General features: G+C 38.0%; 1 protein-coding gene across 18 annotated transcripts in view; it reads left to right on the top strand.

Moving 5' to 3' along the window:
- Nucleotides 1-13,032, top strand: part of KHDRBS2 (KH RNA binding domain containing, signal transduction associated 2) — a 344,845-nt gene that overhangs the window by 294,271 nt on the left and 37,542 nt on the right. For all 18 annotated transcript variants that reach the window (XR_007202175.1, XR_007202174.1, XR_007202172.1 and 15 more), the window contains one exon: nucleotides 3,727-3,785. Coding sequence is in view for 1 of the 18 variants with exons in the window: in XM_048296678.1 (XP_048152635.1) it covers nucleotides 3,727-3,785 (59 nt within the window). In the remaining 17 variants the exon portion in view is untranslated. The remainder of the gene's footprint in view (nucleotides 1-3,726; nucleotides 3,786-13,032) is intronic.

The following is a 13,032-nucleotide window of genomic DNA, read 5'->3' as shown; positions in this document are numbered from 1 at the left end:
ATTTACAGTATATGTATTATTAATCTCCTTGCCCACAGAATAGGAATTAGGACAGGGTCATATATCTGTGTTGTAAATGTTTCTTATAGAGAAAAATTACATCGATACAAACCCAGTTAAACTGCTTGTAAGATACATACCCCTGTGTATATCAATTTTTCCCTGAGTGCTACATGTAGAAGGTTACTAAAGTGTAAGTCATGGTACATCAAGACCTCTGTGTTTCAGAAATCTGGTGTTAAAGTATAGTGCAGGTAAAAGCTGAGTAGCTGGTAATGAGTTAATCCTTCCTGTCTGCTTTATAAAATGTGTTGCGTCCTGCTTTCAGGTGGGTGCATGTACTTTAAGTAAATTACACTTCATGTTGCTTGAAAGTAATGAATGCTAATGACAGATAATGGTGTTTTGTTTCCAATTAGCACTGCCAAGAGAGTCAGAGGTTTCTAGAGCTCATGATCACTATATTTTCCAGGAACAGTCTGAGGACGATAAAATTATATAAACAAGTTTTATTTATGCTGAATGCATTTGCTGATTGCTTCCTTCTCAGTTGGCCATAATGCAAATGAGCTACATCTCTCTGTAGTTCAATAATTTTAAAAATAAACCTCATGTTTGTAAAGCCATAACCTATCACACAATTTTTATAAATATTGCCTATTGTTCACTTGGCTAAAAAACAGAGGAAAATGTTTACAACTAAATGCATATAAATGCATATAATAGATTATAGTGAGTATAATAGATTATGGTGAGTATTCAGAGAGGTTTAAAATAGAGCAGACTAATGGATAAGCAGTTTGGGTCACAAAATACCAGTTTAAGTCTGGTATTTCATAGTAAGAAATAAGTTTTCTTCACTTACATATACTTCAAAACACTTTTTAATATTAGTTGGCAAGGAATTTGAAATGCCGTTTTGGCTCAAATCTATGAAAAAGATGTATTAGGGAAATAAAGGAAAAAAGAAGTGTAGGCAAATAAAGTTGGAGAACTTAGATGACAGTCACGTATTGTGTTATGAATTACGTGTTTTCGGGAATGTGTTAAGTATTGTGCTCACAGACAGCAAATACATGGTATGTAACAAATTACTTCCTTTTTATAGATACAATACAGCTTGTTTCTTATTTTTTGATGGTTTCTGTGTTAACCTAGTATTATGTTGGTAGTGGATTTCAGTTCGGAATGCTCACTGCAGGATTTTTATCTCACATCCTTATTATCTCTATGATTGTGTGGCTTTTTCTCAAATAAAAATGTACAACAACAATAATGTAGCAATGAATCTCTTACCTGCTCTTGCAAGTCTTTTGTTCTGCTGGATATTATGTTGATGGGTAATAGCTCAAGGCCCTGATCAGTGACACTGAAAGCAGGACTGCTGTTGATAAGTTACTGGCCTTTGGACTGGCCTCTTTTTAAAGCTAACCTTTGGAAACAGGTGCTTTGGTTTGCAAAAGTGTATCAGGAAGAAATATTAGATCTTATCTGCTGGCAGAAGATGGGAGTTCTTGTGTTTCTTTTCTTTTAACACCACTCACTAGTCCAACACCCTCCTCTACCCAGGAAAGCAGGCAGGATGCCAAAATGCAGCTTCTAAAATTAGTTTTTCATACGGCTGTCTGCCAGAGCTGGGTGGTATGTCATCTGTCTGTTCTAAACAGTGCAAGTCATTTCTTACATCTCAACTGTGAGCTTTGTAGGTATGACTAGATATATGATTTAACCCTGATGCTGCAGTGCTTTAGTTCACCTTACATAATCCTGTTACTTCCTTTAATTGGCTACTAAAATAATTGCAAAATAGTACAGAATGAATATTGTGTTCTACAAATAGAAGATGTATCCTTCTTGTTTGTTTCTTGCACCATTTCAGTGGGAGGGTTTGTATATTTAGATGATTAATTTTCAAGCAACTGAATGGTTTCCATTATCCAGGAAGTCTCAATAGTGATTGTTTCCTATAGATCTTGGCTGGCATTGGGAGGTCTTCAGAAGTGTTAACTTCATTTCATTCATGTTATTCCTATGTCCGTTTTCTGCAACTGCTTTAGCAAATGAATTTCATCTCTCTGAGATACTGACGTCATTGTAATTCATTCACTCACATGAATGACTTCTCACTAAACTCCTGAATTAATGCACAGCGTTATGGTTATATTTTCAGTTCAAAAAAAAAACCCCAAACCAAGCCCATGGATATTTGTAGCTGAAAACTATGAGAGCTGTCCCTAGCCATTCAGGTGATGACATGACCCAAATCAAAACAGCTTGACTGTCAGTTATCAGATACATGCAGTCAGTGTTCTTGAGTGAGACAGAGAACATGAATCATTCTCAGAAATTATTCCAAGAATAGTTATGAATAGCTATTAAGTTCAAGAAATTAAAAATCTAATCACAGGCTGTTTGTGAACAAGGTCAAAATTAGGTTAAGAAAATAATTGTTATAGATTGATTTTTTATCTCTATTGCACTTCTGAAATATTTCTACTTGCACTCCACTGTCAACTAAGCTTCTCTCTCAAGTGTAAACTAATATTTTTAAAACAATAGTCCAATATGGAAAATGGCCTGAGCAATAATGTTATAGCACTATTGAGCTGCTTGCCTGCTTCTGTTCATTTTGCAAGTCTGTCTCACACAGTGTCCAAGGAAAAAGAAGCAGAAGTGACAACAGAGATCAACAGAGAAAGTGTTACATTTTCTGCTTGGTTCACTGCAGATTGAAGAAATACAATATAGTGGAGTTCATGGAGTTTGTAGATTTTTCTGGGCAGAGACTGATTCTTGTATGTTTACCTGGTACCTGAGAATAGAAGTAGCCTGATCTTGAATTTGGTACCAGGTACCAAAACACAGTGCAAACTATAAATAATAATAGCAGTCAAGAAAAAGTGTGAATAATTCCCTTTCCATTTAATTATGTCTCAGAGGTTGAATTTTCTGGATGCCCACTCTACTTAATAGCTGGGAATTGCTGATTATTAGGATGTAACTATTATCTGAAATATTTTGATAACATGTTAATATGACTATACATAATTTTTGAAAACAGTGAAAAAGTGAGTTGAGACTGAATTTTGCACTTCTAGACCCTTGTTTCTTTCCATATGTGTTTTATTGATCACTGTATAAAATTTTCCATGGATGTCCAATAACTACATAAGGAAAAAGGCTGTGGAGAATCAAAAGTTCTCTCTACAGGTAGTGGGAACATGCTTTCGTCTTCAGGATCAAAGCTGGAAACCTGTCTGGTTTTGGTAAAGATAAGTAGTTTACAGGTTCCACACCATACAATACAGTCAGGTTTGTGAAAATAAACTATGCTGAGTTGATAACGCATAAATGTTTATAATTACAGGCAAATGAGATTAATATCCCTTTTGGCAGTTGAACAACAGTGAATTATACAGTGGTCTTTTTTCAGACCTCATTTTTGCAGATAAAATTTCTCTCCATCTTTGTCACATCTCCTAGGTTTACATATTTAGGACCAAATTTTTTTTATGCTCAGTAGATAAGAAATGTGATGTACTCTATTATAGCTGTTATTGTCACTGATACATTTTTTCATATTTTTAAATATTCACTCTTCCTGAAACTAGCTGGACTATGCTGTCATGTCAAAGTGTTAAAATGCCTTTCATTTTGTGATCTCTGTTTTTGTTTTGAGTTGGTTACCCATGATAATAGTGACATGGCTCTCTGAATCTGTTACAGTGTGCCTGAATATTATGACTATGGTCACGGAACAAGCGAAGAGGCTTATGACAGCTACGGTAAGATCTATTCTATCTTCAGCAAATGCATGAAATCAAACAAAAATATCTGTCACTGGCAATTCAGAAATTACTTCCATACACTTTTCTTTATTTCTCTGATTTTACAAAGACCGAACAAAATAGATATGTGTGACTTTAGGGTGAGTTTTGACTTGGGACCAGAAAATTGAACTGATGAATTTCAATCAAAATTACAAAGCAAATTACTCATAGTCACAGGTCAGTTTAACAGCAACAATAAAGTTTCTATTAGGGTTTGAATATCTTTCACAGTGTTAAATTTCAGTTTGCTTGATGTCCTAACAATACCATGCATCTGCTGCTGTCATGTGCATCATTTCAACCAGTAAGGTTTGTGAGATTTTGAAATATAGACTTTATCAAAGTGGAAAGAAGGAGAAGGTGCTGTATCACCATGGGAACCCCTACTGCACCAAGATAAAGGAGTATCTCATGCCACACTAAGCAGTATGAGCAGAGCAAGGGCTGTAGTCTTTGCACTTCCCCACCAAGTCTGTGGGTGAGCTGGCATAGTTCCACTTCCTGGGTACCAGGAGCATGAAAGGAAGAGAAGTGTAGCTCCAATGAGTCCAAACCATTTTCTAGATCTGTTGTTTGCTATTAGTGATATATTTCAATAACTAGAGTCTAGTCCATGTTTTCCTGTTAATAATTATCAGTACATTGTATCATCAGATGGCACAGTGAATGTCACTCTGAGACATTCACTGAAATAACAGCAAAGCTGACTACTGTCAGCTTAAAGAGTGACTCTAATATATTCAGCAGAGATGTCATGCCTGATTTACTGCTTCTAAAGTATCCTAAGTCTACATGGTGACTTCCACAGCACTGTGAAAATGAGAGCTGCTGGAAATGATGCTGCAAGTGAAAGTTACACTAAGGGGTTATATAAGGGTTGCTGCTTGAAATAAATAATTTTATTCATGCAGCTGTGAAGCAAATGTCACTAATGCAAACTTGCAGTTTCCTTTGTATTGGTACAGAAATAGACATTACTGAGACGTTGTCAAAATTATTACATTGCATAATCAGAAATAACTTATTTTTTTGTACAGTCAGTTCTTACAATATATTTGGATGATGCAATGTGCAGTCAAGCATATTTTCAGTGCTAGGCAAGTAATAATAATAGCTTATCCATATGAATGTGAGTGGTTCAGTTACCCTTTGTTTGTTTCCTTTTTGCACATAGATTTTTAATAGCTGTAGTGGAAGATCCTTCCTCCCGTCTATAGATCCCCTCTCCACTGCTGTCCTGAATGCACTGCTAAGCTTTTGGGCTATGCAGAAAAGAACAGTCTGATCTTAGCAGTAAGAATTACCCACTGTTTAACTTTTAATTACACTCCACCATGCTGAATCTCCATGTGTTTGGGCAGGACATTTAAAGTAGTGTCACTTGCGTTCCAATCCCTCATTTGTAAAACTAGAAGAATATTATTTGTTTTCCCAGCAGGGATTTTGAATGGACTAATTAGCTAAGGCTTACAAAGTGTTCACAGAGTGGCATCATGACTGAATTTATGCTCTGCATGAAGCTCCTTTTTTCCTTCATTCAGCAGCTGAAACAAACCCAATATGCCTGGGTTTGCTTTGCTAGACTTGTCTTAAAATACGTGGCTGATAACTGTGGACTTGCTTTGTTTTTTTGCTTGAACTATTTTATTTTCTGAGCTGGCATTTGAATACAAAGATCTGAGTGTTATCAATAACCTGGAATAAAATTGAATAATGTTTCTAATTGCAATTTTGCTACTTTCTGGAAGCAGATACATTTATATGCAATTGTTTATGCTACTGTTGGTTCAGTTACTTTAGGAGATTAGTACATTTGCCAGTTCCAGCCTTGGAAATCTGTGCAGGAAGTTAAGTCATTCCTAAGTCACCAATATTTATCTGAGGAGGTAATCTGAGGACACAGAGCTATAGAGCTATAGAATACATGCTTAACTTCCTCAGTTTCTGAGTTCTTGCTGCATACACTGATGTTCTCTCTGTATCTGATCTGAGACATCACCCCTTCTCACCCTCACCTAACTTTACCCTAATTCTCTGTTTTTGGTTTTCTACTTTTTCAGGATGTTTTGCAACTCACTGTGAGTCTCCTGAATCCATCCCACTGTATAAAATCAGCTGCCCCTTCATTTTTCACTATCCTGCAGAAATCAGCAGTCTTTCTTTCATCTGAGTTCAATTTCACGCCTTGTTTTGCCTTCCATAACAGGGCTATATTCCTCCTTTACAATTATTTCTGGCACACCTCTGTAATCCTGAATTCTCCCAAACTCTGAATAAGAGCACAGAAAAATGGTACATGAATATAGAACTGATGTCTTGTCATCTCTTAGGTGTTTTGTGCAACAACTTGTCTTTTCACCCTTATCCATTCCAGTAACAATATCTGAATTATCATAAATTTACTAGCTTGGCATTTTTACTTTCTCCCATGCATCCTCTTTCTTCCAACTTACCTTTAGGGAGGACTGTTTTCAGTCCTGAGAAGGTTGGTTTTTCATTTTTCATGAAGAATATTTGGTGAAATAGTAGTGCTACTTTGTACTTACAATCTTTTTAAAGTATAAAATTGAGTTCTCTGTAGGTTGTTAAGTATTATAGAGCACAATAGTACTCCTATATGAGCTGCCTGCTATGACTTTTCTTGCTATCTGTACTCCTGAGAAGTAGGAAGTGGTTTATGTCTCATGGATTCTTCTGTACTCCTTTTAAAAGAACTTGTGGAGAATTCTGATTGGGGGAGCTGTTTCCTCAGAAGTTCGTAAGATTTATGCATTTATGGATTGTTCACCGTATGGTTGCAAAAATCAGAGGGGTATTTCAGAGCAGAGCCCACCTGAACACCATTTAATTCTCAGGAAGTTGACGTCTCTCTGATTAAATGGAAGTACTAAACAAGGAAGAGTCTAAGTCATTTGTCTCAGGCTGGGCAAGATGGATTCCTAAACAGTATTCACTGCTGTAACATCCTAAGAATTCCATTCCCTCCGAATTCAGCCAAGGAATCTCCCAAGACAATAGGAAGATCAGGGGTATATGTAAAATTGCCCTGCTTTCCATGACTTAGGGATGTTCCATGAATGAAAATTCACAGCACAGAACCCCCTCATGAAGTTAGACACTTAAGCTCTGTTGTGATTTGACATGCTTGTCACCCAGTCTCTCAGAAGGATCAAAGTAGAGACACTTCAAAGCATTCCCTGCAGCAGTCTCTGAGCACATGGAAATACAGTACTCAGGAATTGTGAGATTCCTACAAGTTTTTGATAAGATCAGGATTGTGCAGCTACTTCTAGAGAGTTTTGAGGATCATTGTTCCAGGCTGAGGAACATAAATTTAGGACATACGCCTGAAAATCTTGGGAATGTAGCCCTTATAGGCTTCCTCATGTGAGTTGTAAAGAAATACCTTCAGAAGGCAGTTTAAAAATAAAAGACCAGTAATTTAAAGTATTGTACAAATTTTCAAAAAGGTAAAGTATCCTCACCTCTAATCACACTCAACAAACATTTATGATACTTCTGTCACTGAAGGTTTTGATATCTGCAGATAAGTCTAAACTAAGGTAACATTGTCATGTTAACTTGATGCTTAGGTTTTAAAAGAGAAGCCATGAAATTGGATTAATTTATGAACAAAAGGTTTATATTCTTTGCTCTCATTATACTTTAGTAATTTTGTGGTTTCCCTTCTGGCACTGTTGTCATCTGAAGATATATCTAGTGAAAACATGAATTTAATGATTTGTCTTATAAATTGATTAGGATAAAATGTACACCTAAAGTTTGGTAACTACGAATCTTTCCTGCCCATGTGAAATGTCATGCCCAGCTCCAAAAAGCATCTTCTCAGGACAGGATCACTGTAAATGAAAAGCCCTTTGTAATCAATTCATGTTCTGATTTCTTTCTCGTTTTCCCTGGTTTTTGTTTTTAGAAGAAAGAGCATTCTTGACTCAAGTGTTGTGTTGTATTAGGCCACATTAGAGAGATAACAGAGAAGAGTATGGCTTGCTGGCAAGGCATAACCAAGAAGCTGTATTCATTACATCTGACCTGCTTTATTGTTCTTTTCATCCGAATCCTTTTTTGCCCTTGCACTGATGAGAGCATTCAAAACTTTGTTTATCAGCTGCTCTTTCTGTCTTAGTTCTCCCAAAGGCTGGAGACTCCAGCAGTGAGTTCTGCCAGTTGCTGCTGCAGAAGGTTCAAGAGGCTTCTGCCCCTGCTTCCAAAGGGAGACTGCCAGAGTAGTGAGAGTGTGCCTCTTGTCAGATGCCACAGTTCACAGCCTGGTGCATATCCTGCCTTGTGTATTACCTGAAAATAATGGCCATTATGTTTTTATGTCAGGTCATGAACTGCAGTATCTGAGAGACCAGTACACAGAGACTTCTTGTTGCTGCTACCAAAAAAGCAGAAAACTTGGATAGAGAGTGAAAGGACAGGTTGAAGTCTATACCTCCTAAACCACCACAATTAAATTAGGATAATGCTGTCTGCCAAAGGCCTTAGGCAAGAGTTAGGAAGGTTAATCTGTAGCTTGCCACCTACACAAAGAAGGAAGACATAAATGAACTCCAGTCACATTACTGCTGCTTTTCAGGAGAAGCTTGTAAGGCTGTTTACTGCATGCTCTGCCATTGCATTAAGGTGACATTATTTAAATATTTTGTGTCTTCGCCAAAAATTTTCAGTTGTTAAGATTTTCTCAAATGACCATGGCTTTTTTGATGCATATTCTACTCCAGTTTAGCTTTAAGTACTTGTACAGAACTGGGTATTTGGTTTTAGGATAATTCCATCTTTAATTAAAAATGGAGAGTGTAACTGCTCGGTATAATTCCTTTTAATGTAAGACATCGTTTAAGTTGTAAAATGCTGCCACAATGATTTAACTATTTCACAAATAATTCCCTGCCAGTCACTCTATATAAAAGAGCTTTGCAATTGTTATGACGATTAGTTTACTAAGTAATGCTCTACAGAGATGGCACTTCATAAAACAATTCTTTATAGACCTTTATAGCTAACAACTAAAAATGTACAGCAATAATCAACTACATTTTTATTATATTGTTTATTTTTTCACTCTGTGTTCGTCCTAAAAAGTGTATCATCTAGTAAATTAAGTTTTTCTACAATAATAATAATAGTTTCTGCTGAACAAGTAAAAGCAAGTATATAATGATGAAATTTGCAGAGGAAAGCATGTGTGGAGGGTTCAAACCTCATAGGAAGTCAAGTGCTCAAATAATTCATGGTGACTAATTTGCAGATGTAAGACATAGGTCTGATTCTCATCATTACAGTGTTTGACTTCACATGGCTTGTGATTACAGTGTCTTTACTAACACTAATTAACAAAGTCTTACTAGCATGCACCAATTTTTCATTTGTATCATCTGAGTGTATACATTTGGTGTCTCCGAGAAAATAACATGGCAACATACTAAAGAAAACCTCCCTTGGTGTTTGGGTCTTAAAATTATCATGGAATGAATAAAAAAATCATAGAATGGTTTGGGTTGGAAGGGACCTTAAAGATCATCTGTTTTCAACCCACCTGCCATGGGTGGAGACACCTTTCACTGGACCAGGTTGCTCAGAGCTCTGTCCAACCTGGCCTTGAATGCTGCCATGGATAGGGCACTCACAACTTCTCTGGGCAACCTGTCCCATTGCCTCACCATCCTCACAGTAAAGAGTTTCTTCCTAATATCTATCTAAACTTGCTCTCTTTCTGTTTGAAGCCATTCTCCCTTGTCCTGTCACTACATGCTCTTGTAGAAAGTCCCTCTTCATCTTTCTTGTAAGTTTCCTTCAGATACTGAAAGGCTGCAATTAGTTCACCTTAATCCTTCTCTTTTCCAGGCTGAACAATCCCAATTCTTGTAGCTTTTCCTCACAGCGGAGTTGCTCCATCCCTCTGGTCGTCTGGGTGGCCTCCTCTGGGCTCGCTCCAACAGGTCCATGTCCTTCCTGTGCTGGGGACCTCAGAGCTGGATGCAGCACTGCAGGTGGGGTCTCACCAGAGCAGAGGGGCAGGTCCCCTCCTTCACCCTGCTGGTCATGCTGCTTTTGATGCAGCCCAGGACACGTTTGGCTTTCTGGGCTGCGAGGTTCATGCCCAGCCTCTCCTCCACCAGCACCCCCCAAGTCCGTCTCGGCAGAGCTGCTCTCGATCTGTTCATCCCCTGGATTGATACCAGGGATTGCCCTGACCCAGGTGCAGAACCTTGCACTTGTTAAACTGCATGAGATTCCCATGGGCCACTTCTGGAGATTGTCCAGATCCCTCTGGATGCTGTCCTGTTGTTCAGGTGTGTCAACAGCACCACTCAGCTCAGTGTCATCTGCAGACTTGTTGAGAGTGCATTCAATCTCTTCACCTATGTCGTTAATGAAGATATTAAATAACACTGGTCCCAGTCCTGAGGGACACCACTTGTCACTCATGTTCATCAGGACTCTGAGCCATTAAGCACTACCCTCTGGATGTAGATGTCCAACCAATTCCTTATCCATCTTATTATTAATTAGGCATCAAGACAGATTGTACCATTGTGGTGGAAGTTTTGTGGTGTCTTGACAGAGCACCTGGCTGACTATTTAGCACATGCTGGCTGCTTCTACACTAGCATGGAAGTAGGAGTGTTCTTTATAAGCAGATTTACCAGTTGTCTGCATTTATAGGTCTTTTGTCCACATCACTGGGTGGGTTCAAAGTACATAAATTCTATTTGAAACTAAAGCAAAAGATGCAATCCCAACTGTTTGTGAGAGTTCACTTCCAGAGGCTCAAACTAGGGCCAGTCTGAAATAAAAAATACCTGTAGAAGTCATATTGTGAATATCAGGTCCTCAGTGTCGGCTGTTTCCTCTGCCACTCATTCCTATTGGTATGCACTGGGTGCTAATACTGATTCAGCACCTGCATCCTGCTGCCCCCCAAGCTGTCCCTGCTAGCAACCTTGCTACATGTGCCATGGTTCTGAGGAGTGTGTCATGTTCCTGCATGACCACTTGTATTTTGGGCTGATTGAGGCCTCCGGTCTCTTGCTGAGCATGACGAAGATGTACACCCAGCCCTGGGAACTCAGAAGTACTCCTGAGTCTTCCTGTACAGTACTCAGTTTTTCATTCCACTGGAAACAGGAGTTATTGAAGATTTTTACTGCATAGGGACAGAAGATACACCAAATAAATTGACCTCCTTTAATCATCTATTTCAATCATTACTATACTTACTGATAGCAGCATTCCTGCTGTGGGACAGAATGAACTGCCAAAAGCATTTTCTTGATTTTCTGCAAAATTTTATCAATTCTTTTACTGGAGGAATCACCTTAGCTATATACCAAGTGGCATTCATTGCCTCTGAAGAGATTTGTGATTTTCATAAGAGCGTGATTTTGAAAGTTTGCAGGGAAAGGACCACATTTTGAATTCAGCTATGACGACTAATGTGGGGATGATTCTAGAGCTATTGCTGTTTTGTCAAATCAGAGTTTTAATTAGGGTATAATTCTTTAGAAAGTTCCATATATAAACTCATCACATTCTTTTAACTGTCTGTATATCCTAAAACTTTTGTAGTTCAGTAATGCTAGAACAATCAAAAAAATTCCAGTAATGCTAGAACAATCAAAAAAATTCCACATGTAGCACAAGATCGGTTTTAATTTATAGCAACTTACTGTGCTTCCTCTATTACTTCTGAATTATAAATCATTTTCTATAACAGAATAAGTAAATCATGCAAAACTTTCCTATGTAATATTTCAAATGGTAGTTTCACTGCCTTGCACCATGGGAACTGTAGTGTTGGAGAATCTAAGACTAAAGTCCTGTAATATTGATGTGCATCTATTTAATTCCAGATGCAGCATATCAGTGCATGTTTCATGTTGCATGACCATAAAGTAATAGAAAAGTAATTTTTACTGAAAATAAGTGAAAAATAAAACTCCTTCTACACTGTAACATTCACACTCACCTCACAACAACACTGATAAGAGCCTTCTTCCTCTTGGCATTGTGGTTTCCCAGACTAGCTGCCAGTGTACTCTGATGCTGCTCCTTCCCTGTCTGTGGCAGGTGTTCACTACAGAAGTGGATGAAGCCTTCTAGGAAATCATTTTCTCCAGTGGTCATTCCTGCACCTCTCGCTGTCATTACTTCACCTGCAGGGAGGGCTGGCAGAGGGGACTGTGCAAGCACTTCTCGTCTGCTCCAGTGCTGTCAGCTGGAGGATTGCTGTGATCCTCCACTACCGCTTTAAGCCAGAGAAGCTCACAACCCAAAAGCAGATTTGGAGCAGCCATGCAGTTTAAATTGTTAGCCCTCCTGAAGAGAAGGTACCATCAAGCATAGGGGCAGTAGGTTGGGGTGTTTTGAAGACCTACAGCCATGTTCAGGAACTAGACTATTAAACCACAAGGTTTCCCATTCATTTCTGGTTTTTAAGCTGTATATATTTCATACAGCAGGTATAGTAAAACAAAGGGTACTTAGATGGTGTAAGTAAGCTTAATTGGTTTGAGCCTGTGTTTTGGAAACATTTCTTGTCTTCTCAAAACTCCAAATTTCAAATAAGAAAGGCACCATTTGTGATTCAAGATCATGAATCACGTGATAAAAGATAGTAATTTCAGCGCTTCTTCACACAAAATAATAAAATGCATATATGTCAAGTCAGAAAATCCTGTGTATTTTGCAAGCTTTGCAGATAAGCAAAAAGAGACCAGAAGAGTGAAAAAAAGTGCATGTTTTACTTTAAAAAAACCAAACAAAATCTGTTCTTGCATTTTTGTCTAAAATAATATATCCTTGTCCAGTTATGACATGAGAAAAGTGCAGCTACATTTTCTGTGGGGATTTTTTTGGCTGAAATACTGTCTTTGTCAAAGTTAGTTGAGCTTCGGTCATTAGCTTGTGTACGGCAAATTTTCCAACCATTTGCAAGCAGTATTTTGTCTCCATCCATCTTTCTATGGAGGCTTACTAGAAATACAGCACAAATTGAATTGTCCAAAGAAAGGCATTCTAATTTTAAGAGTTCCCATTTTAAAGCTATATGTCTGGTTTCTATTGGGTCTTCTTCTCAGCACATCTATATCACTTTTCTCTTACTGCTCGGGCAATTAACTACATCTCAGAACACCCCAGGGAGGGAGGTACTCCTCTCTCATTCTACCAGTGA

Source organism: Corvus hawaiiensis, chromosome 3 (assembly GCF_020740725.1).
Source record: "Corvus hawaiiensis isolate bCorHaw1 chromosome 3, bCorHaw1.pri.cur, whole genome shotgun sequence".
Lineage (NCBI taxonomy): Eukaryota > Metazoa > Chordata > Aves > Passeriformes > Corvidae > Corvus > Corvus hawaiiensis.
The sequence above is the reverse complement of the archived record's forward strand: the minus strand, read 5'-3'. Positions and strand labels throughout refer to the sequence as shown.